The sequence below is a fragment of the Trachemys scripta genome, chromosome 19, assembly GCF_013100865.1.
Source record: "Trachemys scripta elegans isolate TJP31775 chromosome 19, CAS_Tse_1.0, whole genome shotgun sequence".
Classification (NCBI taxonomy): domain Eukaryota; kingdom Metazoa; phylum Chordata; order Testudines; family Emydidae; genus Trachemys; species Trachemys scripta.
In genome coordinates this window covers 20,072,112-20,099,310 of record NC_048316.1, presented here as the reverse complement: position 1 = coordinate 20,099,310, position 27,199 = coordinate 20,072,112, and the positions used below count along the sequence as shown (strand labels likewise).

At 48.1% G+C, this 27,199-nt stretch overlaps 1 protein-coding gene across 1 annotated transcript in view; it reads left to right on the top strand.

The window, feature by feature from the left end:
* CCDC30 (coiled-coil domain containing 30) overlaps window positions 1–27,199 on the top strand; it is a 119,641-nt gene that overhangs the window by 20,161 nt on the left and 72,281 nt on the right. The window contains 3 exon segments of the mRNA XM_034753674.1: window positions 16,048–16,238; window positions 19,642–19,731; window positions 22,836–22,989. Of these exon segments, the coding sequence (XP_034609565.1) occupies window positions 16,048–16,238; window positions 19,642–19,731; window positions 22,836–22,989 (435 nt within the window).

Sequence of the window (27,199 nt, the reverse complement as noted above, 5' to 3'; positions counted from 1 at the left end):
GTGCACGATCGTCGGTTCGTGCACGCGGCGCGCGCACACCTAATGGAATGGATATGAGCAAGCACTCGAAGAAGAACACATCTTTCTCTCTTCTCATGGTGACTTTGCTTCCATCATCTGAACGGATGGCTTTCTTGCTTTTTAAAATTTCCAAGGGTGTGAGTATTAGGAAGCAGTTTGTGTAATCGACGGAGTGAGCCAAGCTTCTATCAGTGGGTTAATTTGGGGGTGGGCGGGTTTGCTGGTTTATGTGCAGAATTCCCAAGGGATCTGTGTGGGTTCCAGTTAAACTTCAGTTTCACATAGTTCCTATATTTTTTATTTTTATTTGGGAGGGAGGGGGAGTGTTATCAGCAACTTGGGCTGGGATGTCACTGTTATGCAAATAATTCTTATGTATGGAAACTATTATGCAATCTTAGCTAAAGCAGTTGCTGCAGCTCCTGGGATATTTATTGATAACATGCACTCACTGTCTAAGCCTTTATTTACATCAGTAAAACATAATTAAAATCAATGTTGTCCACATACTGCCAGTAATTTAGACAAGTCCACAAAACAATGCCAGCTTCTTACAACCACCATTCCCACCCCGTCCCTATAAACACTTCTCTACCACCTAGGCTAGGTCTACACTACCCGCCTGAATCGGCGGGTAGAAATCGACCTCTCGGGGATCAATTTATCGTGTCCCGTGGGGACGCGACAATCGATCCCCAAATCAACGCTCTTACTCCACCAGCGGAGGTGGTAGTAAGCACCGTCGACAGGAAGCCACAGAGGTCGATTTTGCCGCCGTCCTCACAGCGGGGTAAGTCGGCTGCGATACGTCGAATTCAGCTACGCTATTCACGTAGCTGAATTTGCGTATCTTAAATCGACTCCCCCCTGTAGTGTAGATGTAGCCTTAGTTTCCTCCAGCAACAGCCGGAGCAAATGGATGATCCTGACTCCATTCTCTGGAGCCCCAACGAGAGCTCCAAGCTCCAGCACCCTCCACACAGAATGCCTGGCTCCCACAGACTCTAACCAGACCACAGATAGGTCAAGGATATTAAAACCTTCCAAACAGTAGTAGAGCTACTTCTGCACAACTTTCTCTCTCTCTCCCTCACCAAAATGGACGGCCTGAGAAGGGGCCGTGGTTAGTGAGAATGAGACCGTTCCACTGGTCTACTCTGGATAGATGTTCCAACTACGGCCATGTCTGTACATACAGCGGTGCAGCAGTGCAGCTACTGCTACAACTGCGCCGCTGCAGCATGTCTGGTGAAGACGCTCTGTGCCGACAGGAGAAAGCTCCCCCGTCAGCATAGAAAAACCACCTCCGCGAGCAGCATAAGTGACGTTGGCAGGAGAAGCTGTCCTGTCGACATAGCACTGTGCACTCAAACACTTATGTCGCTCCGGGGTGGGAATATTCACATCCGAGTGACATATAAGTTTTGCCAACATAGGCTGTAGTGTAGACATCACCTAAGAGGACAGCTTGGCCTTCACCTTAGCCATGGCATATACTGCAAAAAGGCTTTGCTACAACCAGCTAGAGTAAGCAATGCTCCTCCTGACAGGTGCAGGTCTGTCTGTTTGTCAGCTGTCCCCAAAGATGCTGTGAACATGGGGCCTGTGATGGCCAATGATAAAATGATGACCACAATGGCCTGGTACATCAGCTGCAGTATTTTCCTGCAGAGAATTCTGAAACCAGAGTACTCCTAGACAGTCTGAAAGCAAAGCAAGGCAATCAGTTCTGCTTTGAGAGGAATTGGGTAAGACCAGATCTGTGCACAAAGGGGACGGTATGCTGACCATGACAAGGTCCAATCCCAGTCCATAAATATGATCCAGAATACACCCTCCTCTGTATACTGGGCCAATAATCACCTGGAATGCACCACTAAGATAACTCTTGAGATCCTGAGTCAACTTGCAAGAATCAGAATAAGACGTTCCCATCACCCAGGACGACGGTCCCACTTCATTGGTGGCCACAAAACAGCCATAAAGATCCTGCCCACCCTGCCCCGGGCATATCCCTAGCATAGGGGTCCTCTTTGGCAGTCACAGAGCTAGCCACAGTGTCTCTGCACCCCAACCCTGCAGAAGCCCCTGGGACCAGGGGGTAGTCTAGGGATGTATTGTGTCATTCCTGTATTCTTACATTCTGGTTATTCTCTGGCTGTCACAATGCCCAGAGGGGACATGGCAATCAGGGTGCAAGTTAAGGGAACACTGAGGGCATATACTTTTGTTACAAACAGTTGGGTCTTTGCTCACTGTATCACTGACCCTGTTGCTGCTGTGAGCGTTAAGGTTTTACAGTATAATGCGACGTGTAAGGGAAAGTCGTGTGTCAGTGACAGTATCCTACAAGATGGGCCGGTGGCATGGACTGTTTGATAGTTATGCCCTAACTTTGGATTTCTTTGGTTATTAAGGTTTTGGGTGAGTAGAATATTGTACAAAGCAAGCATGATGGTCCTTTAACAACGTATTTACCAGGTGATGTCACTTACTGGTGAAAACGTAGAGACTGTGTTATAGGAGAAACTTGGCCTCCTGTGTGAAGAAGAGAGATGTATAGAGAAGAAAATCCCAATAAATGAGAAATGGCTGGACCAGAGACTGAGGCAGGTACAAAAATCAGTCAAAAGTTCTAGAGTGATAGAGTAAAACACAGTGATTTAGCTAGTGGTCTATTAAACTGCCCTTATAACCACAGGAATAAAGCTGTGGTACAGCTTATGTTATCCTCAGGATCCAGCTACCGCTGACTTTATGCTCAATTATTGGTCCTAGGGGGCACCTCATTTAGTGCCTCTCTCTGCAGTGAGCAGTTTCCTGTCCTTGAGGCAGGTTGCAATCCATTTCAACAGCTCTCTTCTACCAGGCTCAGTGTTTTTGTCGGGTAGATCGATTGCTTGTGTGCTGAGGTACCAACAGCTTTTATGAGAGACAACTATAGCATCGGGTCTCCACTGCTCTCATTAGGAACACGTTGCAGTTTGTCTAAAAAGTGAAACATGAGACGATATAGCGGGATCTAGCCTAAGAGCCTGTCGACACATACCCAGTTCAACAATTTAACCAGGCCAGTTGTGTAGCCCCCTCCTAGTCTGGGCTCAGTTCTACTGGAACCTAAGTGCTTACACGGGCATAGCTTATTGCCATTTGGGGGGGAAAATAGATTATACTTGTCGATGACACCCCGTACCAGTACAATTCGTCCATACTAGGGCTTATACCTGTATAACTAGATCAGTAAAAACTTCCGCTCCTAACCAAAATAGCTGTGTGTCTGGGTGGGTTATTTTGTTACAAGTCAGATTTCCTGGTTTCCTCAGGGGCAAATTGATTCCAAATTCCTGCTTTGCTCTATCTTGCTAATATTTAACTTGTCGTTCCTTCTATAACAGTTGATGGGCTCGGAGAGGCCTCCCCTCAAAAGCAGAAGTTTCCTTTGCCCCTCAAGTTTTTTGTCAAGGTTCCCCTTGCCGGCTTCTAGAAAGCCTGCCCCAACCACCTGCCTAGGCAGATCATTCCTTTGCCTACATGCCCTTTCTTTTGGGGGGGAGGAGGGGTAATGCATTTCAAATGTGTGCATGTAGTACATCAAGCGATTACACCTTGTTCCACTATCTCAAACCCCATAAATAATAGCTGTTGCTTTATGTTTTGTGACAAAGTTCCTCCTCTATCTTGGTGGGTCCTGCGCTTATTGGCAGATTTTCTTGCCTCAAAGATTCAGCCTGTGGGTTGGGGAACAGCCTAGAGACCTTCCCCTCTGGAAGAACCCACAGTCCAGGTCAATTGGGAGATTTGGGGGGGAACCCAGGCCTGCCCTCTACTCCAGGTTCCAGCCCAGGGCCCTGTGGACTGCAGCTGTCTATAGTGCCTCCCATAACAGCTGCATGACGGCTACAATTCCCTGGGCTACTTCCCCATGGCCTCCTCCAAACACCTTTCTTATTCTCACCACAGGACCTTCCTCCTGGTGTCTGATAACACTTGTGCTCCTCAGTCCTCCAGCAGCACACCCTCTCACTCTTAGCTCCTTGCACCTTTTGCTCCCAGCTCCTCACACTCACACCACAAACTGAAGTGAGCTCCTTTTTAAAGCCCAGGTGCCCTGATTAGCCTGCCTTAATTGATTCTAGCAGCTTCTTCTTAATTGGCTCCAGGTGTCCTAATTAGCCTGCCTGCCTTAACTGGTTCTAGCAGGTTCCTGATTACTCTAGTACAGCGCCTGCTCTCGTCACTCAGGGAACAGAAAACTACTCATCCAGTGTCAGAGGGGTAGCCGTGTTAGTCTGAATCTGTAAAAAGCAACAGAGGGTCCTATGGCACCTTTAAGACTAGCAGAAGTATTGGGAGCATAAACTTTCGTGGGTAAGAACCTCACTTCTTCAGATGCAAGTAATGGAAATCTCCAGAGGCAGGTATAAATCAGTCTGGAGATAACGAGGTTAGTTCAATCAGGGCGGGTGAAGTGTTCTGCTAGCTGTTGAGGTGTGAACACCAAGGGAGGAGAAACTGCTTCTGTAGTTGGATAGCCATTCACAGTCTTTGTTTAATCCTGATCTGATGGTGTCAAATTTGCAAATGAACTGGAGCTCAGCAGTTTCTCTTTGGAGTCTGGTCCTGAAGTTTTTTTGCTGTAAGATGGCTACCTCTACATCTGCTATTGTGTGGCCAGGGAGGTTGAAGTGTTCTCCTACGGGTTTTTGTATATTGCCATTCCTGATATCTGACTTGTGTCCATTTATCCTCTTGCGTAGTGACTGTCCAGTTTGGCCAATGTACATAGCAGAGGGGCATTGCTGGCATATGATGGCATATATAACATGGGTGGACGTGCAGGTGAATGAGCCGGTGACGTTGTAGCTGATCTGGTTAGGTCCTGTGATGGTGTTGCTGGTGTAGATATGTGGGCAGAGTTGGCATCGAGGTTTGTTGCATGGGTTGGTTCCTGAGTTAGAGTTGTTATGGTGCAGTGCGTGGTTGCTGGTGAGAATATGCTTAAGGTTGACGGGTTGTCTGTGGGCGAAGACTGGCCTGCCTCCCAAGGTCTGTGAAAGTGAGGGATCATTGTCCAGGATGGGTTGTAGATCACTGATGATGCGTTGGAGAGGTTTAAGCTGAGGACTGTAGGTGATGGCCAGTGGAGTTCTGTTGGTTCCTTTTTTGGGCCTGTCTTGTAGCAGGAGGCTTCTGGGTACACATCTGGCTCTGTTGACTTTGTTTCTTTATTTCCTTGTGTGGGTATCGTAGTTTTGGGAATGCTTGGTGTTGTCACGCACAATTATTTCAAATTTGGTGACAATATATACCTCCAGACCAGTAGCACCGCTATGGGCACCCGCATGGCCCCACAATATGCCAACATTTTTATGGCTGACCTGGAACAACGCTTCCTCAGCTCTCTTCCACTCATGCCCCTTCTCTACCTACTAGCGTAGCTACATTGATGACATTTTCATCATCTGGACCCATGGGAAGGAGACCCTGGAAGAATTCCATCATGATTTCAACAGCTTCCACCCCACCATCAACCTCAGCCTGGACCAATCTACATGGGAGATCCACTTCCTAGACACCACCGTACAAATAAGTGATGGCCACATTAACACCACCCTATACCGAAAGTCCACCGACCGCTATGCCTACCTTCATGCCTCCAGCTTCCACCCCGGACACACCACACGATCCATCGTCTACAGCCAAGCGCTGAGGTACAATCGCATCTGCTCCAGCTCCTCAGACAGAGACCAACACCTACAAGATCTTCACCAAGCATTCTCAAAACTATGATACCCACACAAGGAAATAAAGAAACAAATCAACAGAGCCAGACGTGTACCCAGAAGCCTCCTGCTACAAGACAGGCCCGAAAAAGGAACCAACAGAACTCCACTGGCCATCACCTACAGTCCTCAGCTTAAACCTCTCTAACGCATCATCAGTGATCTACAACCCATCCTGGACAATGATCCCTCACTTTCACAGACCTTGGGAGGCAGGCCATTCCTCGCCCACAGACTACCCGCCAACCTTAAGCATATTCTCACCAGCAACCACGCACCGCACCATAACAACTCTAACTCAGGAACCAACCCATGCAACAAACCTCGATGCCAACTTTGCCCACATATCTACACCAGCAACACCATCACAGGACCTAACCAGATCAGCTACAACATCACCGGCTCAATCACCTGCACGTCCACCAATGTTATATATGCCATCATATGCCAGCAATGCCCCTCTGCTATGTACGTTGGCCAAACTGGACAGTCACTACGCAAGAGGATAAATGGACACAAGTCAGATATCAGGAATGGCAATATACAAAAGCCTGTAGGAGAACACTTCAACCTCCCTGGCCACATAACAGCAGATGTAAAGGTAGCCATCTTATACCAAAAAAACTTCAGGACCAGACTCCAAAGAGAAACTGCTGAGCTTCAGTTCATTTGCAAATTTGACACCATCAGATCAGGATTAAACAAAGACTGTGAATGGCTATCCAACTACAGAAGCAGTTTCTCCTCCCTTGGTGTTCACACCTCTACTGCTATCAGAGCACCTCACCCTCCCTGATTGAACTAACCTCGTTATCTCCAGACTGATTTATACCTGCCTCTGGAGATTTCCATTACTTGCATCTGAAGAAGTGGGCTGTAGTCCACGAAAGCTTATGCTCTAATAAATTTGTTAGTCTCTAAGGTGCCACAAGTACTCCTGTTCTTCTGAAGAAGTGAGGTTCTTACCCACGAAAGCTTATGCTCCCAATACTTCTGTTAGTCTTAAAGGTGCCACAGGACCCTCTGTTGCTTTTCACTCATCCACTGACCAGTATATTTGCCCTCTACCAGACTCCTGTACCCCACTGGTGTAGGTCTGTCACAGTTTTTGCTTTAGAAATGCATAGAACAGTAACTGCAGAATGCCAATCACATTGCTGATTCCTGTTGTAGTACGTGTATTATTGTTGCAGTAGGTGCAGTACAAAGGTAAAGAAAACACAGTCCCTGCCCCAAAGAGTTTAAAATCTAAAAATAGTAACTGGGCACCAGTCCATGACCTAAGAAGTATAGTGATCCTATGAAAGAGGAGCAGCCATTTCTCCAGCCCAGACTTGGAGACTGCTATTTATAAGTAGTTGGCTCTGGGCTACTCCAGATCATACTGCTGGGGCTATTCTGCAGCTGGGCTATTAGGGGAATGCCTGTCTGAGGTACAAATACTGTAGGAACATAGGAACGGCCAGACTGGTTCAGGCCACTGGTCTCTCTAACCCAGTATCTTGTCTGAGACAGTGACTAGCACCAGCTGCTTCAGAGGAAGGGGCGAGAGAACCCCTATAATGGGTGGGGTTCAGCAGGATTGGGGAGAGATTGCACACCAAAGGGGGAGATTATGTAGGGGTGCAATGAAAGGGGAGATCATGTTGGTGCTGGGAGGGTGAGGAGGGAAGTAGAGACCTTGGGGGATGGAAGAGACAGAGAAGAGAAAAGGAAAGTGAGGGGCACAGAGACCCCAACACCTCATTATTTCTGCACCTTCTCTCTCAATAGCATTTCTGATCCATAAGACCAAGTGGCCTCTCTGTTTTCAGACAGACTTGCCGTGGTCTATTTGTCTACCCAGCTGAGTGGCCATCTCCACTGTCTGTGAGCTACCCCATAGTATTCCAAGGTGCTGGCTGTGGCAGTCACAGCGTCATTCCTTTTGAGCCGTGGATTCATCCCCCTTCTCCTAGACAAATAAGCTTGGTTTCAGAAGCTTCCTTGTACTGAGGAGCTCTGTCTACACTAGTCTTTAGTCTGAAAAATGCCCCCCTCCGCCCCAAATTAAAACTAGAGTCACTCTGGCAGCGATAGCAACAGTGGAAGCCCTAGTGTGGACAAAATGCTGGCATTCTTACCCAAGCAGGGTTAGATCATACAGTGCTGAAAACGCTGGGGGCCACCTGGAGCACCCCCATTATTGTCCCCAACAGCAGACCTGTGCCTGAGTCAGTGCCAGTGCAAAATATTTCAGCTGAAAGCCTGCCATAGACACAGCTCCATGCCTTAGCTCCCACTAAAGCTTAGCTATAGATCTTCCTTTGCTCAACCTAGAATTAGCACGGAGAGACAGAAGTGTGAAGGCCTCATATGGGATTAATATGTCCTTTCCTGGCTGAAGTGTCACTGTCTCTTTTGGTCCTAAATTTAAAGGTACACCCCTCCCCCATATTTTCCACTAATTCTGTCTGAACAATCATTTCTATTCTAGGTCAAATATGAATTCTTTGAAGATGAAGCTCAATCTAGCAGTTGGGTGTTTGTGGTTTCTGGGTGGGGTGAGTGTTCATGTGATCATCCTGATTACAGAAACTGCTACTGGGTAAGGAAGAGTTTATAATTTCTTGGGAATCTTTCATGTTAGTCTTGTCATATTTCTTAGATGTGCATCTAGAACATGCAGTCAGGTGTATTTTAAACAGCAAAATAAATTAAAAAAGCATTTTGCTGCACTTTGTGCACGAAAACGGCAAGGCAGCCACGTGTGACCTTAGTATATTCGTTGTACAAGCTGCAGTTTAAAATCAAGGGAGGAGACAAACAGGAAACCGCAGGGTGTTTTCCATCCATAGGGTAGATAGAGCAGGCAGCAGAATGTGGAGTGGAAACATGTAATTGATTTGGCCTTCAGGCTTAGGTTGAGATTGTTATACTGGATTGTATCCAGCCTGAGTTTATGGAGCTGTGTGGCAAATGCCACTTACCAACAGAAAAGTAACCAAACAAAATAGGAGGGTGCTTTAGCTTTTCCTGTTCCTTTACAAGAGGCCCTTGCTAAGACTCGCCTTCGAGAATTGTCTACGTCCCAGGGGTGAGACAAGGACCATTTAAAGAGATGTTACCAGTGGAGCCGCATACATGACCCATTGCAGATCTAAAGGCTCAGTGTGGCAGTATGTAAGAGCCACAGCCACCCTCAATTCCTGTCCTACTGCCATGCTCCGAGTGTCTCACTCGTTTTCTCTCCTGAACTGGAAATAGGAAGCAAATTTTGAAATGAGGATGAATAACAACCGGAACACAAATGGTCAATATGGAGTCTTTAAATCCGGATGTTGGTGTTTGCTTTTAAAGATCTGCACCAGCCCACCCACACATTACTGAGTTCAGTGCAAGAATCCCTGGCTGGAATTCTCTGGCCTGTGCTAGCAGATAGTGAGACTAGATCGTAGTGGTCCGGCCAGGCACTCAAATGTATGAATTTTTCCCCTCTGCTGCAAAGTTCCAAAGCAAACTGCCCTTCTTGGGGATTTCTTTCAATGGATTTTGTTTTTGATGCCAAACCTAGTCACAGTGCAAAATAGAACTCAAAACAAACAGTACGCCTATGCTTCTGTTTCTAGAGAGACTAATCTATTTCAAGAGTGAAGCTGAGAGCAGGCGGAGTTGAGCAAGTGAAACTAGTGGTCTGATTGCACTCTTACTGGGTGGTCATAGGGGCACTGATGGAATTGCTTCACTCCAAATACCACAGCCAGAAGCTCCTTTTCCATTTGGGTATTTCCCCTGTTCAATCTCTGAAGGTCTCTGCTGAGATAACTGACCAGCTGCTCCTGCAAAAGAAATACACCCAATCCTTTCTCTGATGCATCCCATTGGAGAATCAGTGGCTCTCCTGGTTGATAGTACTTCACAACAGGGGCGTCTGTTATCATTTGTTTCAGTATGTCAAATGTTTGCTGTTGGGAACCTGCCCAGTCCCACTCAACATCCTGCTTTGTGAGTCCATGTATGGGTTCTGCCACTGCTGCCAGGTTTGGACAGAAAACCTATCAATCCTATGAAGAGCTGTATCCCTTTCAATCCACTGGAGCTGGCATGTCTCTGACTGTCTTGATCTTGTTGGGATCTGCATTCAGTCCCTCTGCTGTGAGCAAAGTCCAATGTGTGTCACCGCATGCTGTTTGAGTTTTATGGTCTTGTCTTGTAGCTTTCTGTCATGGTCTTTTTCAGCTTCTTTATCATTCCCTTTACCTACAGCGAGGATATAATCTGCAATTATTTTCACCCCAAGCAGCCCTTCTAGCGCTTGGGTGAGATAATCTAGTCTGACCTCCTGTATAACACAGACCATAAAACATCTCCAAAATTATTCCTAGGGCAGCTTTTAGAACAACATGCAATCTTGATTTAAAAATTGTCAGAGATGGAGAATCCACCACAATCATTGGTAAATTGTTCCAATGGTTAATTACTCTCATCATTAAAAATGTATATCTTATTTCCAATCTGAATTTGTGTAGCTTCAACTTCAAGCCACTGGATTATGTTATACCTTTCCCTGCTAGACCGACGAGCCCATTATTAAATATTTATAGACTTTAGAAAAGTCACCTATTAACCTTCTCTTTGTTAAGCTAAATAGATAGACCCAAAGAGTTCAATCGCTATAAGACATATTTTCTAATCCTTCAGTCATTCTCATGGCTCTTCTCTGAACCCTCTCAAATTTATCAAAATCCTTCTTGAATTATGGGCGCCAGAACTGGACACAATATTCCAGCGATGGTTGCACCAGTGCCTAGTACGGAGATAAAATAACCTCTCTACTTGTACTTGAGATCCCCTGTTTAAGCATCTGTGATAGGGTTCACTTACCATTAGGGACACCTCCTTGTGGCTGCATCTGGGGATTAGCTCTGCTCAGGTCTGATGCCCTCTTCCCTGCACCATGGCCCCTTTCTCTCCAGGACTTGGGGAGCTCTTGATGACTCAGCCCTCTGGCCAGGTCACTGTTGTCATCCTCTTCCAGGGTAAGAAAGTCTCTCTGGACCAGCTGTCTGGTGGCATCTCTTGTGCTCCTGTGCCACTTCCCAGTGGCTAGTAGGGGAACCCAGGCCCACCCTCTACACTGGCTTCCCAGCCCAGAGACCCTATAGCAAGCAGCCAAGGTCTGCACAGTCCTACCACTTGTTGCTGTTTCCCTGGGCTTCTTCCTACCTAGCCTTCAGGTGTCCTTTGCTCACAACTCCTGTGGGGTTGAACCCCAGGGCTTATTCTCCCTCCTGGGATTTCTCCTCAATGCAGACTCTCTTTCCCTGAAGCCTCCTTCTGCAGCAAACTTCCTGGCTTTTTAATCCAGCCTACTCTGGCCCAGCAAAGCTCTTGTTAAATTAAGCCCAACTCTCCCTCCAGGTGCAGCCAGGTACCCTAATTGGCCCCTCAGGCCCACATTAACCCCTTCAGGATCTGTGTGGGATACAACTCCCATCCCAGCATCCTAGGATGGCATTAGCTCTTTTGGTCACAATGACACACTGGGAACTCATGTTCAGTTGATTGTCCACCATGACTCCCAAAACTTTTTCAGTCACTGCTTCCAGAATAGAGTCCCCCATCGTGTAAGTATGACCTACATTCTTTGTTCAGAGATGTATAGGTTTACATTTAGCCATATTAAAACACATATCATTTGCTTGTGTCCAGTTTACCAAGCAACACAGATTGTTCTTTATTATTTACCACTCCACCAATTTTTGTGTCATCTGCAAACTTTCTTCTCTGGAACATCTCTAGTCCTGAGCTTATGTCCATTGGCATGTGCAGCCATCTTTAGTGACCAAATGGCATTGCAGAGGTTGTTGGGATGCTGGACTCTTTATCCAGACTTATGTGCCGAAACCCATTCCTCACATCACAGACTAACAATCCAGATTTATGTGCCAAAACCCATTCCTCACATCACAGACTTGGCAAGTTCTGGCAGGTTGTCATCAATTGTGGCCAGGGGAGAGTGGCATCTTTTCAGAGCCCATGTTGCAGGGCAAGTGCACCCCATGCCTTCTTGGGACAGGGTGGGGGTAATGATGGCCCCATGGCTGAGTTTATACAACCATCCCTTGTCTTTGGATAGCTTGGCCTAGCAGTCAGAGCCAATAGGGCTGCCCTGTTCAGCAGGGCTGTGTGGCCTGACAGCCAGTCGGGGGAGGGGGGGCAGCAGTGGCAGCTGAGTAGGAGGCCCCAGGCCCTCCCAGCTCCACCAGGTCCCAGTTCAGGGCCCTGTCAGTGGCAAGTATGCCCACCACTGGATCAGCAGGGAATCTGCCCCAAACACTCTGATCCCATGTGGCACAATAACTAGTCCCCCTGAGCTACTTCCTACCCTGTCCCTGATGCAGCGTCCCCAGGGTCTCTGGGCTGCTCGGTCAGTGCAGCTTCCAGCAGCTCTGACACTCCTTGGATGTCCTCCGGGGTCTCAGTGTCCCTGGTTTCTGCCATCTGGGGCTTCCATGGTTCCCAGGCTGGAGCTCGCAGCGTGCATCCTCCCTCTTCAGTGGTCCACCCTGAATGAACCAAGCTGCTCCCTTTTATATCTAGTCTCCAGCCGGCGCATGCCCAGCAGGGTCATGGGGCCGTAGCCTCCTCTACCCAGAGAGTAGAGTTAACCCTCGCAGTACCACTGCAGGACAAGTGCGCCCCGTCACAGCCCGGTTTTGGGTCTATGCAGAGGCACAATTTGCCTGGTGGCCTCTTTACCATCACCATACTGCATACCCAGGCTGTACTGGCTTGTTCAGGTGCTACGATTGATAACCCTGCTTTGCAGACTTTTGAGCTCCTTGCATACTGGATAATGCAGTGCCCCTGGAATTTTCCTTTGTGGTATGCACACAGGTTCCACTGTGGGGTCTGCTTCCAGTCGCAGGTTTCCTTAGAGGCATATGTCACCTTTGAAAACATTCTCCTTATGCTTTTAAAATGTTCTCAATTGCCCATGGGAATCTCCCTTTTGCTTCTTGCACAGCAGCTATGAAACGTGGATGCTGTCCCCTGATCGGATCAGTGGCTGTTATGGCTGTATTCCCACAGAGAAGTCTGTGGTGCTTACCATCCGCCACCACCAACAACGGCACTTGGCACAGTCTGGGATTGGGGTAGGCAGAGGGTACTTGGAGAACAGTTCTTGATGGTCATCGAGAGGGAACTCTGTAGGAAGATTGCCATCCTATTGGTTGGCCCCTGGAGGAACAGCATAAGGATGAGTGTGACTGTGCTGTTTGCCTTTGCCAGGACCTCCTGCAGGGACCCCCTGGAGGAAGGTGCATTATTGGCATTTCGGACACCTCCACTCTCCCATTGGCTGGCTGGGCAGCAGGTGCAACCACTGGAGAGCAATTTAGGGGAGGGATTTGGGAGATGAAGGACCACCCACCCACACATGCTTTGGGTGGCTGCCAGGCCTACACTGGACGGAGGGGACATTGTGAAGTGTGGAGCATGCAGGGCCAGAGCTGTGCAGTGATGCGGAGAAGGGAGGAGAGGCTCACATGGAAGCTCCATTCACCTTGTGCAGTCTTCTTAAGATAGCTAATGTAACGCCAATGTTTAAAAAGGGCGCTAGGGATGATCCGGGCAATTACAGACTGGTAAGTCTAACGTCGGTACCGGGCAAATTAGTTGAAACAATAGTAAAGAATAAAATTGTCAGACACGTAGAAGAACATAAATTGTTAGGCAAAAGTCAACATGGTTTCTGTAAAGGGAAATCGTGTTTTACTGATCTATTAGAGTTCTTTGAAGGGGTCAACAAACATGTGGACAAGGGGGATCCAGTGGACATAGTGTACTTAGATTTCCAGAAAGCCTTTGACAAGGTCCCTCACCAAAGGATCTTACGTAAATTAAGCTGCCATGGGCTAAAAGGGAAGGTCCTTTCTTGGATTGAGAACTGGTTAAAAGACAGGGAACAAAGGGTAGGAATAAATGGTAAATTCTCAGAATGGAGAGGGGTAATTAGTGGTGTTCCCCAAGGGTCTGTCCTAGGACCAATCCTATTCAACTTATTCATAAATGTTCTGGAGGAAGGGGTAAAAAGTGAGGTGGCAAAGTCTGCAGACGATACTAAACTGCTCAAGATAGTTAGGACTGTGAAGACTGTGTGCAGACTGTGAAGAACTTCAAAAAGATCTCACAAAACTAAATGATTGGGCAACAAAATGGCAAATGAAATTTAATGTGGATAAATGTAAAGTAATGCACATTGGAAAAAATAACCCCAACTATGCATACAATATGATGGGGGCTAATTTAGCTACAACAAATCAGGAAAAAGATCTTGGAGTCATCGTGGATAGTTCTCTGAAGACGTCCACGCAGTGTGCAGAGGCGGTCAAAAAAGCAAACAGGATGTTAGGAATAATTAAAAAGGGGATAGAGAATAAGATGGAGAATATCTTATTCCCCTTATATAAATTGATGGTACGCCCACATCTTGAATACTGCGTACAGATGTGGTCTCCTCATCTCAAAAAAGATATACTGGCACTAGAAAAGGTTCAGAGAAGAGCAACTAAAATGATTAGGGGTTTGGAATGGGTCCCATATGAGGAGATTAAAGAGGCTAGAACTTTTCAGCTTGGAAAAGAGGAGAATAAGGGGGGATATGATAGAGGTCTATAAAATCATGAGTGATGTGGAGAAAGTAGATAAGGAAAAGTTATTTACTTATTCCCATAATACAAGAACTAGGGGTCACCAAATGAAATTAATGGGCAGCAGGTTTAAAACAAATAAAAGGAAGTTCTTCACACAGCGCACAGTCAACTTGTGGAACTCCTTGCCTGAGGAGGTTGTGAAGGCTAGGACTATAACAGGGTTTAAAAGAGAACTGGATAAATTCATGGAGGTTAAGTCCATTAATGGCTATTAGCCAGGATGGGTAAGGAATGGTTCCCTCACCTCTGTTTGTCAGAGGGTGGAGATGGATAGCAGGAGAGAGATCACTTGATTATTACCTGTTAGGTTCACTCCCTCTGGGACGTCTGGCATTGGCCATTGTCGGAAGACAGGAAACTGGGCTAGATGGACCTTTGGTCTGACCCAGTACGGCCATTCTTATGTACATGTGGCTGTCCCAAGGCTCCTCCATGGTGACCCCCCTTAAATACTCCAAACCCAGCACTTGAGAGCCAAGAGGAAGGCAGCAGACACCCACCTGCTTGGTTGCTCCCCATGAACTCTGTAATGGAGACAGCTCCTGACTTAGCTGGTTTTCCCAGGGCATATTGGGGGAATTGGGATGTGCAGGCTTATCCCATGATAATTGCTATGCTGTGCTTACCAATCTGTGGTGGGGGTGGTGGATAAGAGCAGAGGAAGAAGGGGACAGGGCTTGGAGCTGGTGGATAGGGCAGAGTGGGAGGGAGACAGAAGGAGGAGAGGGATGGGCTAGGAGCCCAGGGCCAGAAGGGTCCATAACCATTAGAGAACACTCCACTACCAAACCTGGACTTGAGCCCAGGAATCCTCATCGTACATTCCTCTGTGGTCAACAAATAGCTGTGAAACCCACTGGCAAAGTGTAACTCATCCCCCTCTAGGGACTGGTCCACATAGAGGATAATAGCCTGACTTCTTCGACTGTTTATTAGTTTGAGTGGTAGAGGTCTATCTGTGGATCTAACATGCCGCCGAACCCTGATGAGGATCCAAGATGGGGGTCAATATGGCTCCATATGATGGAATTTTTTTTTAATTTGGAAATTACATAAATAAAGCCTACATTAAAAGAAGACCTGAAGAAGAGCTTTGTACAAAGTCAAAAGTTTGTCTCTCTCACCAACAGAAGTTGGTCCAATGAAAGTTATCACCTCACTCACCTTGTCTCTCTACATTCAGAGAGCACTATTAAGGTTGCAAAATCAAGCTCTCAAGAGTTAGAATAAACCAGAATTAAGGTTTTCCTTGCAACCTTAATTTGCTTATCGATTACATGATCACATACTATTTTTTCCATAGGACCCCTGCCTCATTCAGTGCACTTGAGAACAATGGAAGCTGCTAGGAACAAAGTACTTTTGAAAATCTAACCACACTTGTCAGTGCTGAACATTCTCAACTCCGCATGTCAGCAAGCTGGGGTTTTTAAAAGTACCTAAAGAGGTTAGGCACTCGTTGGCAGTGGGTGTCAGGCAGTTTTGAAAATCCAACCCCTATCCATACACTAATGATTGCTCATTGCTCTCTGTGTTTCTTTCAGAAGCCCAGCTGAAGGAGGTGGAGGAAATGCTGGAACAGGAAGGCTTGTCTGAGATAGCTCACAGCAGTCCCAGCGAACAGATTGCTTATTTACTGGTAGAAAGAACTACGCTGCTGGAGAAACTAGAGATTGCAGATCAAAAGCTGGATTCGCATAGCTACATAGATGGACTGTGTGCAGCACAACTTCAGGTATCAAACGCCTCTGTTGGTGATTATCTGATTAGCCCCCCGAAGAGACAATTAAGGCTATTCTCGGGTTTTTTTGTTTTTCTTTTTATTAAAAACAATTTTATCATTTACAAGAACCCTCTGGAGTCTTAAAGCTGAAGTCTGTTTCCATACTAATTTTTACCTATCCATGTTTGCACTTGCTTTGCTCTAGAGGTCTGGAATTGAATAATTAACAGCATTATTTTTTCTATAAAAGGAGAGAATGCCGAAAGCTTTGTTATGAAAAAGAAAACCTATAAGGCCCAGTTCAGAAGTCTTACTCAGGTAGTATTGGCTTCCCACTGACCCTGGTATTTCTGATGACTCCATGTGCAGGATTTCATGAGTCATGCCTCCCTCAAAATTGTGAGATTAGCTTAAAAATCATGAGACTTTAAAAAGAATATAGTGTGTTTTTTCTAGCTTTTGAGGAATTCTTCACAACCATGAAGAATAGAAACTTAATTTAAAAAAACCCCACAAAAGCTAAGAGTCTCCCAATCACATGACTGCAGGACCTGGGGCTTTAAGTAAAACACTATGTATCATGAGACTTCTAATATAACTAGGAGATCTGATACACCTGTGCATAAATGAGGACTGAGTAAGGACTTCTGGACTGGATCCATAAAGGTCTTGGAATGGCAAGACTAAGGCTCTATGACAGAGCTCATTTCTAAAATCCTTCAAAGAAACAGGAGATGCTTTAGAAGAAAAAAAACTCTCCTGGAAAAGTTGCCTGGCTATGTATTTTAGCCCCACAGGCGCTCATATTTTTAGGCTGCTTATTGCAAAGCATGGTTCATAACAAAACCAGCAAAACGAAGAGTAGTGTTAGTTTGATGTACCATTTCAGCCATAACAGCCATTTCTAGGAGACTTGCTACAAGAGTGCTCTGTCTCTATCTACAGGTAAATAGTGAACAGAAAAGGTGCCAGTACATGGTGCTCAAGAATACGTAGCATGGTTCGTGGGTTTTGTAGGACCAATAAAACTTCTTATTGTATGCTGCAAAAGGTTCCCTCTGAGCAGCTCCTTACAAGGCTGACCTCATATGTGCTTCTGGAAATCGGGTGCTCCCGTCCTGTCCTTTGCCTTTGAGCTCTGGAGGGAACTTGTCTTGGTCCCAGCTTCCCACTGTCAAGGAAGATGTTGCCTGCTGCTGTTAGGGAACTTGTGATATGGAATAACCATAACTATAAGAGCCCATTTCTGGGTCCTGAGTGTTCTGTCACAGGCTGTGTTTTCAGTAGTTATGCTATTATTAAATTTTACCATAATCCTGTCATATTTTCAGTCTATAAATAGTAAAACATAAAAGCGACAAAAATACACCTAATGCATATGCAATCCAAAATAGTCATTAAACAATTCCATAAATACAACCCCAAGTCTTTTCAGGGTTAGAGCCTAAATCTTCAAGTCACAAAAGGTTCTGGTACCCCAAATAAAAACATCCACCACCCACCTCACACGTATTATAAATAAATAGTCATTGATATTTTCAGATAAATACCAACTTGAGTTCACACTTAACACATCCCAGTTATGGCTGATGTTTAGACACACAAGTCACTTCCATTAGCATTGGGGGGGAAGCTTCATTTATGCAAAAGTTCTGGGTCATAAACCATTGCGCAGTCAGAGCTCTGCCAGCTGATGCTAGTCACTTCTCTGATAGAAATAATCACTACAAACAGATCAATTATTCCCAATTAAAAATTCAATTTGAAGCCCCAAGGTATTTAAAAAAGAGCCAACAGAGCCATAATAACCTTCTAATAAAATACTGAGTTAATTACAACTTGTTCTTGGTCAATTACCAGGTATAATCAGATAATTTCTGCAAAGAGGGCAGCACTAACTGAGGAGTCAGCACTGAACAAGCGAGTTAATCAAAGGGAGGAAGAATGGAGAGAAAAGAATGTTAGAAAAGGATTTTTTACACATATCTATGCAAAGTTTCCCATGCATCACTCAGGCAACAGCATTGTTGGTGTGCCCCAGCTGAGCAAAGGACAAGGGATCCTAGATCACAGAAGATAGTCACTAGTCAATTATTTGGCCAAATGAAACAATCTCTTGTGAAAAAGATCTGAAGTAGCTAATGGCTAATACTCCCACCAAGGATATACAACATATACAGTCCTCACTGACTCTGGTTAGTGAAGGACCATACTTGAGTTTAGTCTGACACATTAATGAACTCTCCCTGTCTAACTCTAGTACAGACTTTCACACTCCTCATCCATTATAGTTATACATGATGTCTGATTGGAATCTCTTAACTCTGGACAACTGAGTATGACAAACTTCTGATTATGAATATTTTGGGTTGAAAACTATTAATATATAAATATTTTAATCTATACTTCTCCCATGGAGAGAGGTGGTAATTTTGTTGTAAATTTTGTGCAGCCAAAAAAATTAACAGTATGAATACAACTATTCATTTCGAAGGTCATCATAATAGGATGAAGACTTCATTTCAGCTGCAGGATATTCAAAGTTGTCAAGATCTGATTTCCATGTTAAAAATATATCATCAGTGTAATAAAATCACGGAAATATAGTCCAGCAAAATTTGTGTTTAAAAGGGATTAAGGCTGGGTAAGTGAAACATCCTCCCTCACAATGCAAACTTTTAAAAGCAAGGAAATGTCAAGTTCTGGGTCACCTTTTAATGGTACCCTGACCACACAGCATGTTTCCATGGACAGGCTCTGAAGTCTCACCAGGAACATCCTTTTCAGGCTCCAGGTGATAAGGAAACGCACTGCACACAAGCATCAGGGGGTAGCCGTGTTAGTCTGTATCTACAAAAACAACAAGGAGTCTGGTGGCACCTTAAAGACTGTTAGTCTTTAAGGTGCCACCAGACTCACTGCACACAAGCACATTCACCTCCCTCACAATAAAATGCAAAATCTTAATTACAACCTTTGCAGCATTGATATATGTGCGTAGTTTGTGTTTCTGGAGGAAGTATGAGGTTGTAATTAAGATTTTGAGTGGTGCAGACTGGCTGGAACGTGGGGAAGTTATCCAGCTTTATTCAAGTAGAGTCAGTCAAGCATATTCAGTATCAGTATATTTCTTTGTGCAGAGCTGAGCCCATAGGATGTAAAAGGAAGAGGCCCGTGACATCACAAGGTTAAAAAACGCAAAGAACCTGCAGAGTTCCCAATAAGCAGCAGAGTGCAACAGGCAAGTGAGGGCTCTTTAAAGCAATTTGGGATCTATCTGGATTAAAGGCACTTTTGAAATATAAGACATGATTACAACCCATGGTTAATTAAGATACGTTAACATTTAAATGGCGGCATATCACTGTCCAGTGAAGATTAACAGTAAGCTTATTGATACATCTTTTCATGCAAGGATAAGTTTGATCATATCCACCAGACGTTAGAAGACGAACTTCAGCAACAACGCGAATCCATGCAACATACTAAAGAGACAATGAATAAGGTAAAACATTTATGCAACCGTTTGCTTCTAGTACAGTATGTAACTGTGATTCCACACAGAGATGTGACTTCGGGAAGTAAAGCAGATGCAGGTCAACAGGGTTGAGAACAGTTATAAGTAGGGCCCTACCAAATTCACAGCCATGAAAAATGCATCACGGACTGTGAAATCTGGTCTCCCACTGTGAAATCTGGTCTTCTGTGTGCTTTTACCCTATACTACACAGATTTCACTGGGGAGACCAGTGTTTCTCAAATTGGGGGTTCTGACTCAAAAGGGAGTTGCAGGGGAGTCACAAGGTTATTTTAGGGGGGTTGCAGTATTGCCACTCTTACTTCTGCACTGCTGCCTTCAGAGCTGGGTGGCCGGAGAGTGGCGGCTGCAGGCTGGGAACCCAGCTCTGAAGGCAGCGCCCCGCCAGCAGCAGCGCAGAAGTAAGGTTGGCATGGTATGGTTTTGCCACTCTTACTTCTGCACTGCTGTCTGCAGAGCTGGGTGGCTGGAGAGTGGCGGCTGCTGACTGAGGGCCAAGCTCTGCCAGCAGCAGCGCGGAAGTAAGGGTAGCAGTACCGCAACCCCACCTACAATAACCTTGTGACCCCGCCCCCACAACTCCTTTTTGGGTCAGGACCCTCTACAGTTACAACACTGTGACATTTCAGATTTAAATAGCTGAAATCATGACATTTATGATTTTTAAAATCCTATGACTGTGAAATTGACCAAAATGGACCATGAATTTGGTAGAGCCCTAGTTATAAATTAAAATCACTTTCTGCAGAAATCTGGCTAGTGGGAAAGGTACCTGGCTCCTGAATAAAAAACATCCACAGCCCAGGAGCCAGTCAGACTATAACAGGAGGTCAGTATTAGCTGGCAGACCCAGTGCTTCTGCAGCTAGCCTAGCTGGGCAACTGCCTTAAGGAAGAGGCTGGTTCCAGCTAAAGACACGTGGAAAGGACAAGGAAAAAGTGAAGAAATGTGCTGGGGGAAGGGAGATCTGGGAGGAGAGAGGGAAAAGAGATGACAGGAGGCAGGGGAAGAGAGATGGGCAGAAAGCAGGAAGGGAAAGAAACCAATAAGTGGAAACATTAGATGTGGAAGTTGAAAATCATGTGGTGATAGAAGCAGAGAATGAAAGTGAAAGGGAATGCAAATGGGAAAAGGAAGTGCTCCAGCGGGAATTGTTTTGGAAAGCTGGGCCTCCTGAGGGGGGGGGGGGGGCGAGTGGGGCAATTTGCCCCAGGCCCCACAGGGGCTCCCACGAGAATATAGTATTCTATAGTATTGCAACTTTTTTTTATGGAAGGGGACCCCAAAATTGCTTTGCCCCAGGCCCCCTGAATCCTCTGGGCGGCCCTGTTGGAAAGTTTGAGCAAAAAGCACTTTCCTCCACTGTAAACATAAAAAAGCAAGTCTTTTATTAAACAGCCTTGCAGCCCTCATTCAGGGCTTGGCTGCTCTCAGCTCTGCCCATTCTCCTGCCCCAAACAACCTAAAGACACTAAAGAGAATGCAAAATTGATTAACCATTGGAGCAAACTACCAAGGGAAGTGGTGGATTCTCCATCTCTTGAAGTCTTCAGATCAAAACTGGATGCCCTGCTGGAAGCCAGGCTAGATCTAATGGTCCCTCCTGGACTTAAAATCTATGAATCTAGGACTGAAAATACAACTTGACTAACAGTGTTTCTCAAGGGAGAAAGTGTTTCTGTTCTTTTTATCCCACAGGGATTCACCTGGAAAACACCAATGCCTAAAATAAGCTGCCAGCCCGTAGCCATGACACACACACATAATATGTCAGCGTCCTTATGTAACTGGGGATTGCCAGCAACTCCACATACTGCCTAAGCAGCAGCTCCCACACACCTGCTTCCTGCATATTTAGTGTGTCCCCACTTCCCATGCACTAGTGCAGGGGTGGGCAAACTACGGGCCGTGGGCAGCCTTTGGCCCATCAGACCTTTTAATCTGGCCCTCGAGTTCCTGCTGGGGAGAGGGGTTGGGGGCTTGCCTTGCCGCGGCGCTCCAGCCGGGGAGTGGGGTTGTGGGCTTGCCCTGCTCCGTGCATGCTGTGGCTCTGCGTGGCTCCCAGAAGCAGCAGCAAGTTCCCCCTCCGGCTCCTACATGTAGGGACAGCCAGGGGGCTCCGCACGCTGTCCCCACCCTGGGAACCGCAGCCAATGGGAGCTGCAGGGGCAGCACCTGCAGATGGGGCAGCGCACAGAGCCACCTGGCTGGCACCACGCCTCTGCGTAGGGCAGTGGTTCTCAAATTTCTGTACTGGTGACCCCTTTCAAATAGCAAGCCTCTGAGTGCGACCCCCCCCCCCTTATAAATTAAAAGCACTTTTTTATACATTTAACACCATTATAAATGCTGGATGCAAAGCGGGGTTTGGGGTGGAGGCTGACAGCTCGCGACCCCCCATGTAATAACCTCGTGACCCCCTGAGGGGTCCTGACCCCCAGTTTGAGAACCCCTGGTGTAGGAGCTGCAGGGGGACATTCCGCTGCTTCTGGGAGCTGCTTGAGGTAAGCGCCACCTGGAGCCACCCCTCCCGCCCCCCCCAACACCCCTGCCCCAGCCCTGATCCCCCCTTCTGCCCTCCGAACCCCTCGGTCCCAGCCCGGAGCACCCTTGTGCACCCCAAACCCCTCAGTCCCAGCCCCACCCCATACCCGCACCCCCAGCCAGAGCCCTCACCCCCCCCACCTCCTCACCTTGCCCCAGCCCAGAGTCCCCTCCCACACCCTGAACCCCTCATTTCTGGCCCAACCTTGGAACCTGCACCCCCAGCCCAGAGCCCATACTCCCTCCCATACCCCAACCCGCTTCCTCAGCCCTCTTGTGCACCCCAAACCCCTCATTCCTGGCCCCACTCCAGAGCCTGCACCTCCAGCCAGAACCCTCATCCCCTCCCACACCCCAGTCCCTAATTTCGTGAGCATTCATGGCCTGCCATACAATTTCCATACTCAGATGTGGCCCTGAGTCCAAAAAGTTTTCCCATCCCTGCACTAGTGCAAGCTGCTGTGCTGCAGCAAGTGAAGACAAGGTATTCAGTTTCCTTTGTCCCATAAGCATTGCTTGTGTTTCAGTCCCATAATGAAGAGCTGGAAAGAGAGAAAGTGTTACGAAAGCGGGTTGAGCGAGACCTGGATGAGGCCGCACGGAGGCTGCAGATGGCTCACGAAGAGATCCGCAGGCTAACAGATGAACTGGACATGCAGAAAAAGGAGCAAAGCAAACCGGGTAAATTTGAGCGGCATGCGACTCAATTATTAGCCTGTACTAGGCCTGGTTTTCAGACACCTCTGAAAATCAGGTCCTATTCTATGTAAACCTTGCCTGTCATAGAAAGTCTCCTAGCCCCACTCTGTCCTAGCATGGAAAATTCAGTCTGTGTCAAACATTAGCCTGATGCGTTGGAATTCAGAATAAAGTCTTTCCCATGTATTCAGTCGCTGATAGGCAATGAACTGCGAATGGGGAAAACCAACACATTGGCTGATTTGACATGATACTATGGCAGCATAGTCCCGTTTTCCTCTCCTTGGCTTGTGTGGAGGAAGAAGAAGCTAGAGATGGGGCTGAAGCTACCCATTCCGTCAGAAATAGACCGGCCTCCTGCTCCCTGTCTCTAAGCTGTCATTGAGGACAGATTTCCACTGAGCCGCTCCCCATGCACACCTCAGAGGATGCATTTCAAACCCTCGCTCCTAGATGCTAAATCCCCTGTACAAGCCTGCTTCCCCTCATGTGCACTTTGTCCCCCCGCTGTCACATCCTCCCCGCTTTCCCACCATATTGACAAGCTCCGATCTTGCACCTTGCTGTCAGACTGATGGTCTCTGCAGCCAGGCCCCAGCACCTCCCTGCCAGCAAAGCCCACCTAGCAGGACGAGGGGGGTGGGAGGCTTTGGACAGCTGCTGGAAAGGTGAGTGTTGCAAGCGTTTGTCCCTTGCACAGGCTGCCCTAGTAGCAATAGTATTTATTGCTGTAGGTTAGTAGGCGAGAAGCGGAGCACTTTATGATGTGGCTATTTATGCGGGGGACAGAGCTGCAGCACCAGGGCGGGCTCTAGGTTTTTGGCTGCCCCAAGCAAAAAAATTTTTGGCTGCCCCCCCCCCCCGCCCCCCCCCTTCCCCCCCCACCCCCACTCCCTGCTGCCCCAGACCTGGGCTCTCTCTTCTCCCTGCCCCCACCCGCACCCCCTGCCACCCCAGCCCTGGGCTCCCCCCCACCAGTGATGACTCAGCCCGCTCCCCCCTCACCTCCAGCCGGTCCAGCGCTGGCAGGGTCGGGGTAAGCAGCGGGGCTCCCGGGCCGCGCCTCAGCCCAGGGTCCCACCATCCAGGGCTCCCGCCTCCAGGACAGGCCGGGACCTGGGAGGGCAGAGCCAGGGGACTGCCCCAGCAGAGGACTGAGGAGCCGGGGCAGGGTAGCCCCAGAGGCAGTGGAGCCCCGGAGAGCAGGACGCAGGCCCCGCATGACAGCGCCCCGCCCTCTATGGCCCCGCTGCTGCTTCTGGCCGCCCTGCCACAGTCCCTGGGCGGCTTGGGCCGTTTCGCCCAGCCCCAGCTGCAGCGCTGGGGGCAGCCGCCCTGTGGCACCTGAAGGCAGCTCCGTGTGCCCCGTGGGGTGTCCCCCAGCCTGAGTGTCCCCCGCTCGAAGCCTGCCCAGCCCAGCCACAAGGTGTGGGTGCTGCTCCCCCGCGGTGTGAACCGCAGCGCCTACAGGACGCCCCCCGTGCACGACGCGCTGCTGCTGCCAGGGCTGGCTCTAGGCGTTTGCTGCCGGAAGCACAAAAAAAATGGCCAGAATGCTGCCCTTGAAAATGTGCTGCCCCAAGCACGTGCTTGGTTTGCTGGTGCCTAGAGCCGGCCCTGTGCAGCACCACAATGTCTGTGGCTGCCCAGTCTAGACTGGATGGGATTTTGAACCTCCTCCTCCCAAAAACTAGCCCAAGAAACGTATCTGGAAAATCTGTTTTATGAAGGAAAAAAGTCACACTTTATGTAAAGATTCCACTTATAAATAGTTAACAGAGGGTTAATTAACCAGCTAATAGGTGTTATAAACATGTCACAGACATGAGGAGTATGCACTACAGGTGATTCTTAACTTATAAGCACATCCTTGGAAGTTGTTATAAATGGTAATGAACCATAAACAACCTCTTGACCTATTGGATTGATAATAGTTGTAACAATTGATTGTCTCTTTATTGAAACATCTGTTAATCGTTTACACACCTCTTATAACCCATTTCTACATGGAACCTTGTGTGGAAGAGTTTGCTCACCATGGGCATGCTCCCTCGTGCCTGGGCGAGGTGCTCTCCTCCTCCTTTGGCTCCCCCTGCCGACAGCCACTCTGGCTCTGTGGTCGTCTTCCTGTGACTTGGCCCCATGGCCAGGTCACTTTTAGTCCTGCCTCTTCCTTCTAAGGAAACCCGAGTACAACACACCAGTGGTCTGGCAGCATCGCACCCGAGGTTGGGCCCAACTTCAGGCTTTTGGGCCAGCCAACCCTGGGCTCTGGGGTGTTCATGTCACTGCCCTACGTGGGCCAATAGTGGAACCCAGGCCCGCCCTCTACTATGGTTCCAGCCCAGACACCCTGTATGAAACAGATGAGGTCTGTTTGTTCAGGCCATTTGCTTTCTACTGTGGCCTGCAGCTAAGTCTGTCTCATAGTCTCTTCCCCAGCTGACTCCTCTGCAGGTCCCAAAACAAAGGGGACAAATTATTTGAGGAACAGAAGAAGCAAAAAGGTCCTGCACCAGGCCAGCCTGTCCCTAGGAGTCTCAGACACTTAGGAGTCTCTAGTTGGGCTTTAGCCCGGCTTATTATTCCCTCCAGGCAGCTTCAAGGCAATCTCTGGGTAAGCTCTGGCCCTTTGCAGGCCTCCTTCACAGGACTGGCTCTAGAGATCTTCTCCTTCTCCCAGTCAGCCCCCACCGAGCTGGGTTTTTCCTCTTACCTCAGAGATTCCAAGGCCAGAAGGGACCATTGCGATCATCTAATCTCATCTCCTGTATGACACAGGCCAGAGACCTGCCCCACAATAACCCCTTAAGCAGAGCTTTTACACCCATCTTGATTTAAAAATTGTCAGTCATGGAGAATCCACCACGATCCTGGGTTAATTTACTCTCACCATTAAAAATGTACACCTTATTTCCAGTTTGAATTTGTCCAGCTTCAGCTTCCAGTCATTGGATTGTGTTGGATTGTGCAGACTTTTTGCTGCCAAATTGAAAAGCCCATTATTAAGTATTTGTTCCCCCTGTAGATATTTGTGTAGACCAGAGGTGCGAAAACTTTTTGACCCGAGGGCCACATCGGGGTTGCGCAACTGTATGGAGGGCAGGGTAGGGAAGGCTGTGCCTCCCCAAACAGCCTGGCTTCCACCTCCTATCTGCTCCCTCTCACTTCCTGCCCCCGTTTGCCCCCCTCAGAACCCCCAACGCATTCAATCCCCCCTACTCCTTGTCCCCTGACCGCCCCCTCCTGGGACCCCCGCCCCCTATCCAACCCCCCATCCCCTGTCTGCCCTGACTCCTATCCACACCCCCGCCCCTGACAGCCCCCCAGGACTCCCACCCCCTATCCAACCGCCCTCTGCTCCTCGTCCCCTGACCATGCCCTCCCAGGACCCCCCACCCCTAACTGCCCCCCCGGGATCCCACCCCCTTATCCAACCCCCCCCGCTTCCTGTCCCCTCACTGCCCCCCCGACAGGCCCCCTGGGATTCCCACTTCAACCCTCCCTCTCCCCCATCCCCTGACCGCCCCCTAGAACCTGCGCCCCCTCCTCCCTGACTGCCCCTCAGGACCCCCCGCTCCCTTACCCAACCCCCCCACTCCCCGCCCCCTTACCAGCAGCAGGAGCTCGCACCTGTGACACCCGGCCAGAGCCAGCTGCGCTCTCCATGCTGCTCAGTGGGAGCAGCAGGCCAGAGTGCAACCCGCGCAGCAGCATGGCTGTGGGGACAGCGGGGGAAGGGACTGGGGACTAGGTTCCCTGGCTGGGAGCTCAGGGGCTGGGCAGACGTCCCGGGAGGCGGATGTGGCCCGCAGGCCTTAGTTTGCCCACGTCTGGTATAGACTAATCAGGTAACCTCTTAACCTGTGAAGCTAAATAGGTTAAGCTGTTTGAGTCTATCACTCTAAGGCCTGGTCTACGCTACGAGTTTAGGTCGAATTTAGCAGCGTTAAATCGAATTAAGCCTGGACACATCCACACGACGAAGCCCTTTTTTTTGACTTAAAGGGCCCTTTAAACCGGTTTCTTTACTCCACCTCCGACGAGGGGATTAGTGCTGAAATCGGTCTTTGCGGGTCGGATTTGGGGTAGTGTGGACGGAATTCGACGTTATTGGCCTCCGGGAGCTATCCCACAATGCTTCATTGTGACCTCTCTGGACAGCACTCTCAACTCAGATGCACTGACCAGG